This window comes from Amblyomma maculatum, chromosome 1, assembly GCF_055883805.1.
Source record: "Amblyomma maculatum isolate TAMU_Amacu chromosome 1, ASM5588380v1, whole genome shotgun sequence".
Classification (NCBI taxonomy): domain Eukaryota; kingdom Metazoa; phylum Arthropoda; class Arachnida; order Ixodida; family Ixodidae; genus Amblyomma; species Amblyomma maculatum.
The window spans coordinates 144,757,636-144,774,009 of record NC_139344.1 but is presented as its reverse complement, the minus strand read 5'-3'; the positions used below and the strand labels follow the sequence as shown (position 1 = coordinate 144,774,009).

Genomic DNA, 16,374 nt, shown 5'->3' with positions numbered 1-16,374 from the left:
TTTTGACTCAAACACGTTTTGGTAAAGGTGAAAACAAATACAAAAAAAAAAAATGAAGTAGCTACCCTAACATTTGTGATGGTCTCTCGATATGATTATGAAAAAGTCGCTGCTGTTTGATACATCAGTGGAAATCTGCTGCAGAGAGAGCAGAATTGCGTGCAATACGTTTTCTGCGAGTGAGCGTCGTTTCGAAGATTGTCGCCATGCTGGGAGCGTCCCACACCGCACATTCAACGTTGAAGGCATTTCGAAAATTTCCACCTGGCAGGAAAAATACTAGCCTGACAGAAAATAAAATTTTTGACCATCACATACAGCACTTATGTAATAGTGCCAGTATTGATAAATATTAGCTTCGGAAACTTTGAATCCGTCATTCATTGGTGAAGCGTAAGGAAAGAGTGAAATACACAAAGGCACTTGCAGTGTTCACTCCCTGTAGCCACAATTCTCACGCATGTTTTGGGGAGATATGAAGTGTAGCTTTTCTGGGCTAAACATTTTGAGCGCTTTTTTTATTTAAGGTGGCTTACTCTTGGAAGTAAAGTCTGCTGGTATAGGCAATGGGCAAGCTTAACTCCGGCGCTGACGGGAGTGCCTTTCGCGGCGAGGAGCACACGCACTGCAGGATACGCTCGCCGCCGCGCATGCAGGAACAGCTGCAATCCGACTGCGACGAGGATGCTGCTTCATCCTCCGCCAGCAGAGGCAGCCGATTTTAAGCATGAATCTTAACGCTGTCGATTCTGCAGGTATGAACATATTGTTACGGATGGGATGCGTTTAATCACAAATGAACGCTGATGATGGGGGGTAGACTCAAGGCAGAACAGGCAGTCAGGCCAACGTCCCTCGCATTTCATATCTGCCTCCTTCTCATCACCGTCACTGCACTTCTTTTCCATCAGTCGGAACATAGCGTGTGCCAATTTCCCCCGCTACAGACGAAGCTCGTCCTCGAGCAAGTCGCTTTGTACGACACACTCAGCACTTAAGACGAACCATGGGCTACTTGCGTGCTGGGGCGGTGATTGTAGGTGGTGACTTTGGCGATCACATAGCTCACATCGCTTAACCGAGTAACCACGACAAAGGGGCCAGTGTACCTAAACAAAAACTTCTGGTACAAGCCTCGCTTGCGTAAAGGTGTCCAAAGCCGCACGAAATTTCCAGGAGTATATGTGACCTCAATGTAGTGCTTGTCATAGCGTTCCTTGGAGTGCAGCTGTGAGGACAAAGTGCGCAAGTGGGCCAGGCGACGAGCTTCCTCAGCACGACATACCGTCCGATAGAGAGATGGGTCGTCGTGAGATGAGAAGGGGAACATGGTATCTAAAAACGTGCGGGGCATCCTCACGTGGAGCAAATAGAACGGGGAATACCCGGTGATCTCGTGATTCGCGGTGTTATACCAGTTATACGCTTATGTCACGAATGGCAACACGGTGTCCCAGTTCCGGTGGTCCGATCTCGATCCGGTGGTCCGAATAAGCAACATGTCGGTGAGGGTGCGGTTTGTGTGCTCAGTCAGACCGTTGGTCTGTGGGTGGTGAGGAGTGGAGTGGCGGTAGTTGGAGCCGCACAGCTGAAGTAATTCCTCTACAATGTCAACAGTGAACTGTTATCCGTGGTCGCTGATGATAACACTGGGAGCACCATGACGGAAAACAATAGAGTGCAGCATAAATGCTGATACGTCACTTGCCTTGGATACAAGTGCTGCAGTCTCCACATACCTTGTTATATAATTCATACAGACTATAATCCAGTGACGTCCTTCTTCAGACTTGGGAAATGGACCGAGCAAATCTATGCCAACTTTTTCAAAAGACGCTGACAGTGAAAGTACCGGTTGCAGAAGGCCTGCAGGGAGAGTGGTGCGAGAGTTGAGCCATTGACATCGCTCACAACTGGAGACGTATTACCTCGTGGTCTTGTACATTTTCGGCCAGTAAAAGTGCTGCAGTGTACGAGTAAACCCAAATTGACCCAAGGTGATGTCGCCGTGCATGGCGTGCAGCACACGATTGCGGAGACTTTTTGGGACAACCAAAAGCACGGCTGCACCAGCCAAGTAATTCTTCTTGTACAGGAGTCAATCTTGCAAGATGAATGGTGTAGAACATGCTCCTGTGTTGGCCGCAGCAGCGAAAGGTTGCAACGGGGTGTCATTTTGTTGACATTGAATTTGAATAGAAAATTAATCACTTGAAAGATAACCTTAAGGCCGACCCACATGGAGCGATTTTCCCGCGGCAAACCTTGCGAACTGCCGCCCGGCGGCCGTTCGCAGGCTATCAAGCCGGGCCAGATATTTTCGCCGGCGGCCGGGCGAACGGCCGCTCCTGGGCGCGACCACCGGGAGATGGGTAATAAAGTTTGTCACCACCACCACCACCGGGAGATGGCAGCACTTGCCTCACACACGGCCGGTCTCGAGGGAGAGAGTGCGCGCTCTTTCTTACGGCCTTCTCAATCGCCGCGGGCACAATGGGAACTTTTCACTCCGCCACCGCAAGGGGCGCGACCTGCTCACTGTTGGCTCCGCGTCTGCTTCAGCGGCGGCGGGTGGCTTTTGCCTGGTTTTGCGCTGTCGCTCGCGAGTTTCGTGGTGAGTGCAGCCCCGAAATTAAAGAGCACAGAAGGTAGATGCTGCAGCGGCATGTCGTCAACGTGCCACACGTGAACGGATATAAAAAACACTGTCGTTCAGCAAACGTTCGACAAGCATGGCATACACTGCGGCACGGTAGCTACTTTTGTCCATTTTAATCCGAATTTTCCCCAAGCCTGTACAAGAATAGGAACAAAAAGAAAACTGAAACATCGAAGCTTCTTCAAGGCTAACATTACAGCAACTCGCCTGCAACAGCAAAACCGCCTTTCAGCGTTAGATTCGAAACCATCCATATATAGCACCGAAGAGGAAAATAATTTCATAAAAATGTAATGTAAATTGCAAAATGCTTGCATGATATAAAGTATTAGTATAAAAGTCAAAGTAAACGTTGTAGGATTGAGTTTTAAATGTTATTACAATTCATATATTAGGCAATGTGTGGTATTATAAACAGTACTTTAATTTTGCAAATAAACATTGTTTTAATGAAATTTTTACATGATATTATCCGTATTATGAAAACAAAAAATGGTTTGATATTCATGACACCACTTGTGCTCGAAGTGGTAAAAAAAGGCCAATAAATGATGGTGATACTCGATGCAGTGACTTACAAATGAGTTCACCTGCTATATCGAAAGTATGCAAGAAACTTCTAAAGCGTTAAAAAAGTACACTCTCACTGAAGACTCATTTCAAGCCTTATATAGCGACCCATTGATCTCTTCACGAAAGTAAGGTTAATGTGCGGAAGGGAATGACATATGCTAGATGCGAGGGCCGTAACAGCTAGCGGCACATGACTACATTGTCAAGACGGGCGTTTCATCTGAGAGCAAAATCAAGGCACTGAAGGAAGTGATGGCATCTCCTACTATCCCATTTCCCACTGTCGCATATTCCGGTTCACCTTACGTCGCTGGATATATCGTTTAGTTAATCAACTTCGGGTGTGACGCTTGCGCTATTTTTCTTGAAACTAGCGAAAGAAGCAGCCCCATGTAGTACACTCTTCTACGAGGACAATGTTCTAGTGGACTGCATTATCCGAAACCAGAGCTTGCTGCCCTATTGGACAAGCTTTTTTTTTTTTTTTTTCCAAAATGCTGCCGTGCACCTACTACACACAAATTTACTCGAAGTACTTAAGATCCTGATTCAGTCAGCATTTCAGAACTCAACACTGAGTTGCCCGAAAGGAATTGACAACAGCTATGTTATTAGGTCAAGCATTTGAAAAATTTCTCAGAATTCTTCTCAATTAATTATACCAGGAAAGTGACGGAAAGACCGAGAGGCCAACTTCTTATGTGCACAAGCCGTGCAGGAAGATTTTGAGCCTGAATTTTCTAGACGCAGGTCGCATTTTGATGAATTGGTGAGTATATAGTGCAATGTGTAACTTTGAAGGACAATTTTTTTATTGTTTACCGCTCTTTTCGATTCTGCTTAACTGTTTATGCCCATTTCCTCGATTAAAAGTAGTCGCGAGGCTACATATACATCTTCGGTCTTTCAACCGACTGATATGTTTTGAACGAAGCTAGAACAACCCACGCCACTAGACAAGTGAAATTTTTACTATATGAGTAAATTTTTATTCTTTACTCTGAATCTAAGACGCGCCATGAATTTTTGCCGGTGCCTCTTCTGATCTAAACGAAAACGGTAGCGGTTGACAGAATCTCCACCCAGCAGTTCACCATGCACTCACGTCAGGTCGCACTACACCTGCTTGAAACATTCAAAGGCAGATTGCATAGCCTGGTAAATTTATTTTTGTACAAAACTTAGGGGTAAAAAATGTTGAAGTGTACCCAAAGCTTCATTCGACTGTGCACGGCCGCACTGACGAAGGAGCACGCGCGTGAGCGGATTGTTGACTGTATTTTATTCCTTGTACACGATAAATGTTCGATGTTGATGACGGACTTTGTATAAACCATAAGGGGCGAAATATCAGTTCCTTCCGGTAGCAACTGACGTGGGCGAAGCTAAAAGCGAGCGCGCGTTTCCCTTGCTCGTGAACGGCTGTAGCGAAGGGGCAGCAGTGGGGCGGTGGCGACGCCACCGAGGCGCGGCGGGCGGTGGAAACAGGCCCCATTGAAGCGCTCGCTCCCTCGAGACCGGCCGTGCCTCACAGCGCCGGCTGCAGCTCCGAGTCGTGAGCGCCGACGATACGCAAAACTTCAGAAACGTGTGCTAAAGTTAGTTGTTTCTGTAAATAATAAGCGAAATGTCAATACTGAATCCTTCCTGAGGATCGCTGGGCCGTACCGAGTGGCTGATATAGAAGTGACAGCTGCGACTTGGCTGCAATGCAAGCAAAGTCTGCTCACAACCATTTGCCGCCGTCGCGGCACGACTGCTCCGGTCCGCTTGCACGCCGCCTCCGCTAAAAAGTGGAGCCGAAGTTATTCATATTTTACTAGGGAATGGGATTGAGATTTAGGCAGTTATATGAGTAGAACATTTACTATAGCACGAAGGAATTTCATAGCGCCGTTTCATGTAGTACTGTACCATCGATGCAAAACCAAATAGGCCTAGCGACGACTAGGGAGCAGCGCTCGACAGAGCACTGTCGTCCGCCGCGCCAGCGGGCGGCACTGCTTTGGTAAGGTCCCGAAATAAGGTGCTGTAAGCGTTGCGATTTTGCCTACTCTGATGATACAGCTGAGGAGCTTTTTCGACGTTCCGCTCAACACTGGCTGAACCCTGCTTCAGAGAGATGCGCCTGCAGTACGCTGTTGCTACGGCGTCGGACGTACACTCGGAGGCAGCATACAAGCGCTGTCGGGCGCAATTTGAGACGCTAGCTTATTTATATGTTGCTCTTGAAATGTCATTTAGTGTGAAAAGTGAGTTGTTGAATCGGATTCAGGTCGTGAGTTTCCTCACTCGGGCGCCGACTCTGCTGACGCCGCCAGTTTTTCGCTGCATGTGGTTCGGCACGGCGACGGTGCGTCGGCGTTCCGCCGCGCCGCATCAAGTTCGCAGAGAAAGTTCGCTCCATGTGGTTGGCCCTTTAGAAAGTTTAGTATATTCGGATTTCCAAATACTTTGAATGTGCCTCTGAGGTCACTTTTAATCCTTTTTGCCCAGCGTCCAGAGTTTTGACCATTAAGCAGCAATTGTATCAAATATCACTGCGAGTGGGAAAGCAGTATCCTTGCACAACATTTCATATCATCAGTTCTCTTGTGTGGCCAGTACCTGATCATATTTGGTGGCAACAGCTGTGGGCACTAGGATACAACGAAGTGGCGTCCGTGTGCTGTGCGATGTCAGCGCACGTTAAAGATCCCCAGGTGGTCGAAATTTCCGGAGTCCTCCACTACGGCGCCTCTCATAGCCTGAGCACGGCCGCTCAATGGCCTGAGTCACTTTGGGACGTTAAACCCCACAAACCAACTAACAAAGGGTGAATCGATTTTGAAATCTTGGAAGCCATGACGCGAAATCAAATCAAAACAAAAAAGTAATGTACTATAATTCCACCATTCTGTGCAATTCAGCATCACCCTCGCGTCATGGCTTCCAAGATTTCAAAATCGATTCACCCTTTGAAGCAGATTTTTGCTAGGTCTTCGAATAGCCTGCCATTTAAAAAAAAAAAAAAAATGAGAAGGGTTTCAATGCTGCTGAACCGAATGTGGAGCGAAAGCATTAGCTTCGGGTGACCGAGCGTTCTTCGTCGTCGTCTTCGTCGTCTTCTCCGCCTCTTCACGACGTAGCTGCGCGGCCACCCGAGGTCTCGCTTTGGCTGTCGTAGTGTTACTTTCACAACAAAATTGTACCTGAAATGATTTCCTGCTGTGTCCGTGAAGTGTACATATTTATTCATTGTACTCCTTGTGCTCTTAGTTTACATATCATAACATACAAAGTTGGAGAGGCCTGTTAATAATACTGCTGTCGATCCTTGATATATCGAACTTGAAGGGGATCGCAAAATAGTTCGATAAATGTAAGATATGGTGACAGATGAGCTTCTGTGTAACCCAGAAGTGTGCACCAGGTTTACCCACGCTAGAGGCAAGTTCCTGCGGCGATAGAGGTACCGCCGGCCAATTATCAGCGCACCGCTCGCCGCAAATGCAGCTTCTCGCGAGGTGCACGCGCTTACCCGTTTGTCTAGCGTCACTTCGCACCAGGCGTTAAAAAGAGGGGCGCACCTCTACGAGCGCATGCTCTCAAATTTCGTAGGAATAAATCGTGGTGTCATGGCTTGCATCTTGCGCCTTCTTTAGATCGAGGCCAAGGATGGCCTTAGTATCTTTACTCTTGGACCGGATAATGTCATGTTCCAACTGGACCATGAGGTCCTGAGTCGAGAGATGAGAGCGGAAGCCTATCATTTCCGGCGGGAAAAGGTCGTGTCTATCAATATATTTGGTGAGCCTGGTTAGGATAACATGCTCTAGTAGCTTTCCCAAGCATGATGTTAGCGATATTGGCCGTAGATTGTCTATCCGAAGTGGCTTACCAGGCTTGGGTATGAGAATAATGTCAGCCGTTTTCCACTGCTGAGGTATTTCCCCTTTCTCCCAGCACTCCTGCATAAGCTGAGTTAGTGCGGCTACCGATTGGTCATCTAGGTTTCGCAGCATTTTATTAGTGATACCATCTGGGCCCGGTGCCGTGTTGGTTCTAAGCCGAAAAATCTCTGCTCTTACTTCTGCCGTGCTAATAGGGACATCAAGCTCATCATTGGCGTCCCCTAAGTAATCGGGAAGGGGCATCCTGCTTGTATCGCTAACATACAAGTCTTGCAACTGTAGAAAGAACTTCTCGTCATCTCCTGGAAAGGAGTGTCTAATCTTCATGAGGTTAGTGCTTACTTGAGCTTTCGAGCTCTCAGGGTCCAGAAGGTGACGAAGAAGTCCCCAGGTCTTAGGCATGCTCATATTATTCTCCATGTGTTCGCATCGATCCCCCCAGTTTTGCTCGCATAGCTTGAAAGCGTAATCTTCAATGGCCTTATTATGCCGAGCTATCTTGCGCCTTAGGTTACGATTCCACCGCTGCCCCTTAAGTCTCCTTTCCATTCGTTCCTTTGCCTCCCACATGCGGAGAAGACGACTATCCACTAAATCCGGAGCGTTAGCGTCATCGAGATATTTAGTTGCTGCCTTGACGTCGGACTTTAGTTGTGCAACCCACGTGTCGAGGTCGGTTATTTTTCCTTCATTGTCGCCTGTCCTGTTGTCCCGAAATTTGTCCCATTCCACTATCGCCGGCTTTGCACGACGTTTGGGGTCGGGGCCACCCCCAAGTTTAAGCGCGATTATGTAGTGATCGCTACCGAAGTTCATGTCCGTGTTGTTCCACTGGGGACTGAGGGTGCGCCTAGATAGTGTGAGGTCGGGGGATGTGTCGACGCTAACACTGTTCCCAATTCGTGTCGGACAGGTAGGATCTGTATGTATAGTGTACCCTAGGTCTTGTATATCCTCCCACAACTGCCTCCCTTTAGGGCAAGGTGTACAGTATCCCCACGCAGGCTGTCTTGCATTGAAATCACCCATAATCACTAACTGATGTTCCCCGCTGACTTGCTCTGCTTTCCGGAGCAAAGTCCTGAATCTGGCCTTGCGCTGCCTCGGTGAGCTGTAAATATTGAGGAGGAAGATACTGGCCCTAGGACTGGTTCCCAGGATAATCTCCACAAAAACACTTTCTATCGGGTAGACCGATCACCGCGGTCACCCTGAAAACTAGATCTCCTGAGGCAGCTGAGGAAGTGGCTGTAGCTCTAGCCTGCGCCCAGACAAAGGCGCGTTTCGTGATCTGCGACAGCAAAACTGCCATACGAAATTACAGTCGTGGGTTTATTGCTCCCCAGGCAATTCGAATATTACAGCAATCACCAATCTCGAGAACTATACAGCTGATTTGGACTCCATCGCACACTGGCGTTCCCGGCAACGAATCCGCCCATGCCATGGCTCGAGGGCTCTACCACCGAGCCGGTGGCAGAGAGGGCGGACTTGGAGCGGGGACCATAGAGTGTGCCAAATCTTACACAGAAATTCTGCAGCATTATAGACTCAGTAGACGGGTGGCTGCTGCGCCAGCCCCTACCCTAAATTTCAGGCAGGCCGTCGCCTGGCGTCGCCTTCAGAGTGGGACATTTCCGCACCCGCTCCTGGTGAGCCATATGCTCCCAGGAGAAAGATCTGAATTGTGTGCAAACTGTGACTCGAGAGGGACCCTCGAACACATCCTCTGGGACTGCCCCTTTTCTCCCGGGAGGGGTCTAAATCTGACGCCGCAACTCTGGGAGACCATGCTGCGCTGCTCGGACCCTGAGCTCCAGCTAGCCGCCATCCAGCTGGCCTGGGACGCCGCCGGCCAACAACGTCTGCCGGCCTGCGTCTGAGGCGGGGCACCCGCCATCCATCCCAAGCGACGGAGGGCCGGAGCCTCTTCATCCGCTGGAATCAATAAAAAGTTCTGCTCTCTCTCTCTCTGCATCTTGCGCCGCGTGGTACAGGTGCCTTGGTGGTTAACATCAAAGCTGCTGCAGATGGCGCTTCGGGAAAAGCCACTGCTGATCATAAGGTGTCTAATTATGTTGCTGCAGGTACACTGTAAGTAACAATAACTCAGTTCAAATAAACTACAGATTTCTCCTTCAGCAGCGAAGCAGGCCACGTGAGAGCCGCCGCAAGCCTTCGGTTGGCAAGGATGGCTTCACCGCGGAACAACCACTGCCTTGAATTCTGTTTTCCCCGCAAGGCAGCAATGTCGTGTTGAAAACAACCATACCAGACCGAAGGTCACTTTCATTTGGGCTCGAAGCGGTTTTACAACGTCAATGCTGCGAGCAGGCGACCAAGCTGCGCAGCCGGCCTGGCTCCGCGCGCAAAAAATGATCGTACTAGTGTCCTCAAAATAAAACGGAGCACACGAACGGACAAAACTTCCGTTTCGCGGCACGCCCTGTAAGCGGATGCGCATGTGTATAGCTTGGATGCATGTGGGTCACCCGGATGTTCAGCTTGACACTTTTGGTTCACGCCTCGTGAGCAGCCCGAACGAAGGAGACCGCTTTTTGCCCAAACTCGTGCTCCGCTTTATTTTGTGGGCACTTATGTGTTTTACCATAGGAGAAGCGCCCTTGTAAGGGCACGGCGAGCAGTTCGAGCGAGTTCGATGCCTCCCAAAGCACTACCTGTTGCTCCTTGCTGGTCTCTAGGTTTGAGTGGCGTACATTTTTTTTTTTTTTTGCAGGGAACTTCACCAGTAAATTTTGGCTAACAGGGAGTCTTTATAGTTGTTGTTGTGTTGGGTTTTTTGGCACATAGGCAACTAAGGCCATCATGCACCAAACACTGGTTGCTGAGCTTCTTTATGAGTGAAAATGAAAAGTGTTTAGAAAATTACAGCTGATTTAGAATCCCTAACTCTTTAAGAAAATTAAAAACAGATGAAATTTCAACAAGTGGGTTGTCTCCTAATAGTAAACAGGGGTGGAATGGGATGCGTTCATTATAGAATGGAGTAAAAATTTTTTCCTTAACTGTTCAAGTTCTGTGCATGAGATCAAAATGTGGTTCACGGTGAACTCACCTCCACATTTTTCGCATAATGGTTTTTGTTCTTTTTCTCGGTAAGAAATTGTGTGTCAAGTGTGTATGTCCAATTCGAAGACGGCACAAAATCGCCTCACTGAAGCGTTCCTTCTGTGTACATGATTTCCATTCTCCTACTATGGGGTTTTACTGTGTGTAGCTTACTTTGCTCTTCATTATTCCATTTTTTCTGCCATTTACCTATCAGGCTTCTTTGTACTAACCTGATACAATCCTTGTAGGGGACTGGTATTTTCTTTATTTCCTTATTTCGAGCTTGTGCAGCACATGAGTCGGCTATTTCGTTACCATCTATCCCGACATGGCTAGGAAGCCAGCAAAATATTATGGTTTGGCCTTGCGTTGTGATTTTTTCTATGCCGTGAATGATGTTTCCTACTATAGGCTCAACTGCATTTTTAGAATGTAATGTCGTAAGCACACTTAAAGAATCGGTATAGATTATGCTCTTTTCACAGTTCTGTTGCATAATTTTATTTACAGGTACGTACACAGCGTAACATTCTGCAGTAAATATTGTTACGAAGCGGCAAGCCGATGAAGACAGGAGACAGAACATGACCGATGACGATGGTAGATGACGTTTAATGAATGTTCGCGGTCCTAGCGCGAGCGCTCCTTCCCGCGCCACTGCCCGCTTCTTCTTCCTTGTCGTCCGTAACATGACCCGGGGCCACCGAGCGATCGTCCCGATCGTGGACGAGGAAGTTTAGCGATGTTAATGATTTTATGGCATGATGATGGGCATGTCTGGATGCTTGAAGAAGAAGAGGAAGAAGGAAGAATAGAACGGCTTGCCGGTACGATGTCCGATGCGTGGGTGATCCGCCTCCCTTGGAGCTGTCAACCATCCGTCACCAGAGTCCATGGGACCGATGGCTCGAGGTCACGTCGGGCAGCTTAGGCGGGGGGTTGCGTGTTCGTGTCCATCGGTTCCTTCGGGTCATTCGGGTCTTTCGGGTCCTTCTTCTCGGTTCTGATCGGTATGTCTGTTCTCCTTGTCTTCAGGTCCGGGCTGAGGGCTGGGCGGTGGTAGTTGCTCAGGTCTGGGCTTGAAGGGCTGGGGCGAAGCTGCTCGGCGATGTCCCTGGGCCCTCGATGATGGTCCCGGCTTGAAGATGGCCTCGATGCTCCAAGGCGAGGATGGGGATGTCGTACGCCGCACCTCCAACCAAATGTTACGAAGTGGCAAGCCGATGAAGACAGGAGACAGAACATGACCGATGACGATGGTAGATGACGTTTAATGAATGTTCGCGGGCCTAGCGCGAGCGCTCCTTCCCGCGCCACTGCCCGCTTCTTCTTCCTTGTCGTCCGTAACAATATTGAGGCACTGTTAGGCAGCCTTACAACTTTTTCTCTGTTGCCTTGCACAACAGCACATCCAACATAATTTGCTGTTTTTGATCCATCTGTAAAAAATTCGCTGAAGTTCATATACATCTCTCGTAGTGCTAGGTATTCTTGTAATATGTGTTCGTGTGCTGTTTGATTTTTTGGAAGGCTGTCAGTGTGAGGTCACATGTAGAGGGAAGGTTGTACCAGGGCGGAAATGGATACTGTCTTTGGGTTACAATTGGAAGTGCATTCAGTATTCCTAAATCTTGGCATATTTTTACGAAGCGGAGTAGTAAAGGCCTGATAGAATGGGGTTTGCTTATGAACAGTGTTCTGGAAGAGCACTTTGTAACTAAGGGGAAACAGAGATGTTTTGGTAAAGATCTTATCCTGAGTATGTATGCACATGTAAACATGCTCCTCCTGTTGGCAAGGGGTGGTTAATTTGTTTCTACATAGATGCTTTTAATGGGGGATGTTCTGTATGCACCACTAGAAAGACGTAAGCCGAGATTATGTATTGGGTCTAATCGCTTTAGATATGACCTCGCAGAGCCATATACAATACAACCGTAATCTAAACTGGAGCGTACAACAGAGCGGTAAATGTGTAAAAGGCATGTTCGATCGGATCCCCAGTGCTTCTTTGAGAGAACTTTGAGTATGGAGTCTTTATAGGTTTTTCAGAAAACTCGCAGAGCCAAAATTTAGATATTCCAAACTGCTGGAAAGAAAAGGGCTAGAAATAGCTTGGGCTCTCTGGGTCTGCTGAGGGAATTTTCAGATGCAGTATATGAAACATCACTATTTGGATTATGCAAATGGTGGTTATCCATAATGAATATTGTGCTTAGTATGTCTACCTTGGCATCAGTCTGAAAGCCCTCGTGTACACATGCAGAATACCAGTACATAAAACAGCCTTCTTGGCCGTCTTGAATATTTGAATCAGTCACACGTTGGTTACTGTTGGGGCACGCGTGCAAAATTACTTTTGGCCATATTTTTCAAAATTTAATGTGTGAATTATTCCAATATTCTAGTATGATTTATCAAACCGTGAATATGTCTCGCGAAAGAAAAGTTTATATATATATATATATATATATATATATATATATATATATATATATGTATATTTCTTTTTCGGTTGTGAAAATTAGCCATGTTCGATGTATGAATGGATGGATGGAATATAGGAGCGTCCCCTTTGAAGGGGTGGTAGCAGTTGCTATCATGCTCATCCTCCCCCCCCCCCCCCTCCCCCCTATATCTTATTTATTGTTTTAGATTGGTTAACTGTACCATCATTTTGTTTATTGAATTTTTGTTTCTACATTACTAACATTATATGTCACGTTTCTGCTTTTAAGCAACAATCTTCCAATTGTTTTTTGCAAGCTTCTACTGCAGGTTCATTCACCCGGCCACATAGTATCTCTAAACCCAAGGGCCTCAGGAAAAGTGATTGCGCCTGTGCGAATGGATACCATTACATTCGAGTACTGTGCGAATGGATACCATTACATTCGAGTATAATATGATTGTTTCAGTGGAGTTACCACATACTGCACATATGCGTCATCTTCACTGTTAAATTTCTTTTTGTAGTGGCGTGTTCTAAGGCACCCTGATCTAACTTTAAAAAGTAGGCCACTTCCTCTTGAGTTATCAAAGAAATCTTCCTTCCTGATCTGCCTTTTCCACTTTCGGTATAGTTCCACACGCTGTTTCTTTTCCATCGAATTTATCCAATTTTTACCTTCTGTGTTGTTCACCTGTTGTCTAACGCTCTATATTTCTTTGTCCTTGTGACCAGCATACTTACTGGTTAGTTTCCTAGTTCTTTTCCTCCATTGTGAGCCAACGCTTTTTAGGTATTTAAATACTTTGGGGGCGCCATCGGCGGTTAGGCGCCCCCATGCGATCTGCTCAATAAGACGCCTAATGCGCGCCTTTCGGGAGCAAAAACGTGCTCTCTATCGCTCTCTCACGTGTGACCTGTTGACGACAAATGTGACTAGTCCTGGCGAACGCAATACGTTCCGCCGTTCTGTATGCATGCCGCCACACACGATCCCTCCGTGACAAAGTTATCCGCTGTTTAGGCTTTTCAGGGTACCTAAATAAGTTTAAGAGACCTAATTATAAGATTAAGAATTTTGATGACTCTGGCTCGATTGGTATATTCAAATAACAAAAACTGATTCTGTTTTACTGTGCAGTGTAGTAATACACATACCGCTGTCTATACTGCCCACAGTTGACGACTGCTGTTTCTTACAGTTGTATTCTACATGATACTGCCGTAGATCTCTGCCATCTCGTTGTCCGTCAACAAATATGGTGTCTCTCCATCACAAGTGTAGAAATTTTCTGTTCATACTAGGTTCTGCAGATGCTACAAGATTCGAATTCGACTTTTTATTATTATTTTGCTGATACTCAGCACCACTCTACCCAAATTGGAGTCGAACTAAATATATCGTCGAACTAAATTTTTGCATATAGATTGAATGCTTTTGCTACGGTATTAGCCGTCCCCTGTTCATGCCACAATTGCTGCGCGCTCGCGCGGCTGAGGAGCACGTCTCAGCCTCTGTCAGCGCTGACGTACCAGGCGTGGTTGTGCCCGAGATCTTCCTGGTGTTGAGCAGTTCTTCCATGTTGTCCATGACCCTCTCCACCTCTTCGAGCTCCCTGTTCACGGCGCTCTCGGACTGGGCGAGGCCCAGGAAGGCGTCGTACGCGCGCTGCTTCTCCACGTACGAGCTCACGTAATCCGGGTTGCGCTCCATCAGCTCGATGATCTGCACCTTGCCCTGCTTCACCAACGCTGCGCGCGCCGAACGCGGGGTGGCCCCCATGCGCTCTCGTTTATGATTGCCCTCAAATGTCACCCCCCTCCCCCTTACACTCCCTCACTGAAAATGCGAGTGCAGCCACGGTTTCGCTGACAGCAATTGATAGGCGATAACTGCAGAAACTGAAAATCTGCGAAAGGGTGTCGCGTTTCTACCCTCTAGTCTAGACCTCGTGTTCCTCTCTCGTGTTTCTGCACATGTGAGCGGGGCGTACGCCACTCTGAGCGCTGACAGCAATACAAATACTGGGTGACGCGCGTATACAAGCGCTCGAGCTTAGAAGCGTCTTCGTTTCGTCATTTTCCGCTGCTATGAAACTGCGAGTTGATCGTCGACCCTGAGGCGAACTGATTGCCGTTAAATTAATTTTCTGTTCAACGTACGGCATTCTGTTGCTGTTCAGAATTGTGTGTGGGCTAAAATTATTTCCGGCTTCGCGAGCATCCTGCCAGACCCGCGGTCGCACAACCCGACTGCAGGCGCGAACCGACTTGCCGCTGCGAGAGCCTCTTCTTTCAGTAACTTACATTGCGTGTACTGTGTGTATTCCACCAGTGCAGTGGAAATTTTCCTCGGGGCTAGGACAGTATTTTAAAGCATTAGGAAATGTATGGACAAAATGCTTTTACACGCTTTACTTATGAGCCAAAGTTACAAAAAAAAAAAAAAATGAGCATGAACATCACCGTGAATGACTGCTTTTGCGCATCCGATCGTGTCTCAATTTAGACACACAGTCCGCTGTGTTGAAATTAGGCTCCCATTGTGCATGTCGATTATAAAAAGCCCTCACGACACGATTTATAGAACCACACTTAGGACGACACTGCGTGTGGTTTCCTCGTGTCTGTTACGTTTCTCATGCTGGCATGATTTAACCGATATGTGTCAGCAATATCTCAGTGCCAGTCTGCATTCTATCATTGTTCTTTTTCCACGTCACGCCTACGTAAGGCTTTCAAAGAACAAAAGAATGCTATTCGTGCGCTCTTTAACTTCCAGCATGTACCCAGGTTAGGGAAAGAAGTATGGGCGGGCATCAGTTCCTTCCCAAATTTCAGCGTTTCCTTTTTTTTTTTCAAACACGTAGCATTCTTTGGCAGATTTCACGGGGCTGTTTCAACTCTTTATTTTAATCTTTGTAACGCATGTTACGTATAATTCGTGGTCACAAAACATCGGAAGTGGGTGGCACGTGCAGCCAAACGCGCTTCCTCTACCTCGGATGCCTAGAGCAGCATCGAGGCACTCTACCCAGCAGATAAATATCGGCATCCCCTTTGTACCAGGATGGTGGTGGTGGTGGTGGTTGCCAGCGTGCATATAGTAAGTGTAAGTGGTTAACCTTTCGCTACGTAGCGACACACATCAATCGAACGCTTCACCTAGGTGCTAGTCGCTTGCTCTTAACGTTAGCGGAATGGGCTTTTCTGTTGTTGTTTTTTTTTTTTTTCGTCTCAGTGGCCTTTAAGAAGTGAACGCACAAAAGGAGACCTGATCGTCATGCCCGTTGCCCTACATTGCGCAACCATGCAGTACTAAAATAGATTCGGCCTCGGGCGTTTAAGGCAAGTCTATCGGCTCAGGAGTATGCCCGTACGTGCGTCCGTTCGCAGAAGTGTCACACTGAGCGTCATCATCCACCAACGAGTGACGTCATCATAAACAAAAAATCGTCGGTAACCAGTAGAGCACTAATAAAGATCAATTAACGAAATTAATGAGGTAATTAAATAACTAATCGAGGTTTAATTGGTTTCAAACTTGCACCTAATTGAAGTTTTTTCAGTTAATTATTTAGTTACATTTAGTTAATTAACCATGTGGTGCCATCAAAATTCATGACGTCAATTGGTGGTGCCACTATAGCGCAACATGTGGCGTGACAAGCGGCGTGAACAGATCGCGCGAGAAGCGTGCTCAAATCATTCAACAGGCGTTAAAGAGT

The 16,374-nt window shown here is 47.3% G+C and overlaps 1 protein-coding gene across 1 annotated transcript in view; it reads right to left on the bottom strand.

Annotated features, from left to right (window-relative positions):
- Gdap1 (ganglioside induced differentiation associated protein 1) overlaps nt 1-16,374 on the bottom strand; it is a 35,823-nt gene that overhangs the window by 4,884 nt on the left and 14,565 nt on the right. The window contains exon 4 of the mRNA XM_084589180.1: nt 14,180-14,398. Coding sequence (XP_084445306.1) covers nt 14,180-14,398 — 219 coding nt within the window. The remainder of the gene's footprint in view (nt 1-14,179; nt 14,399-16,374) is intronic.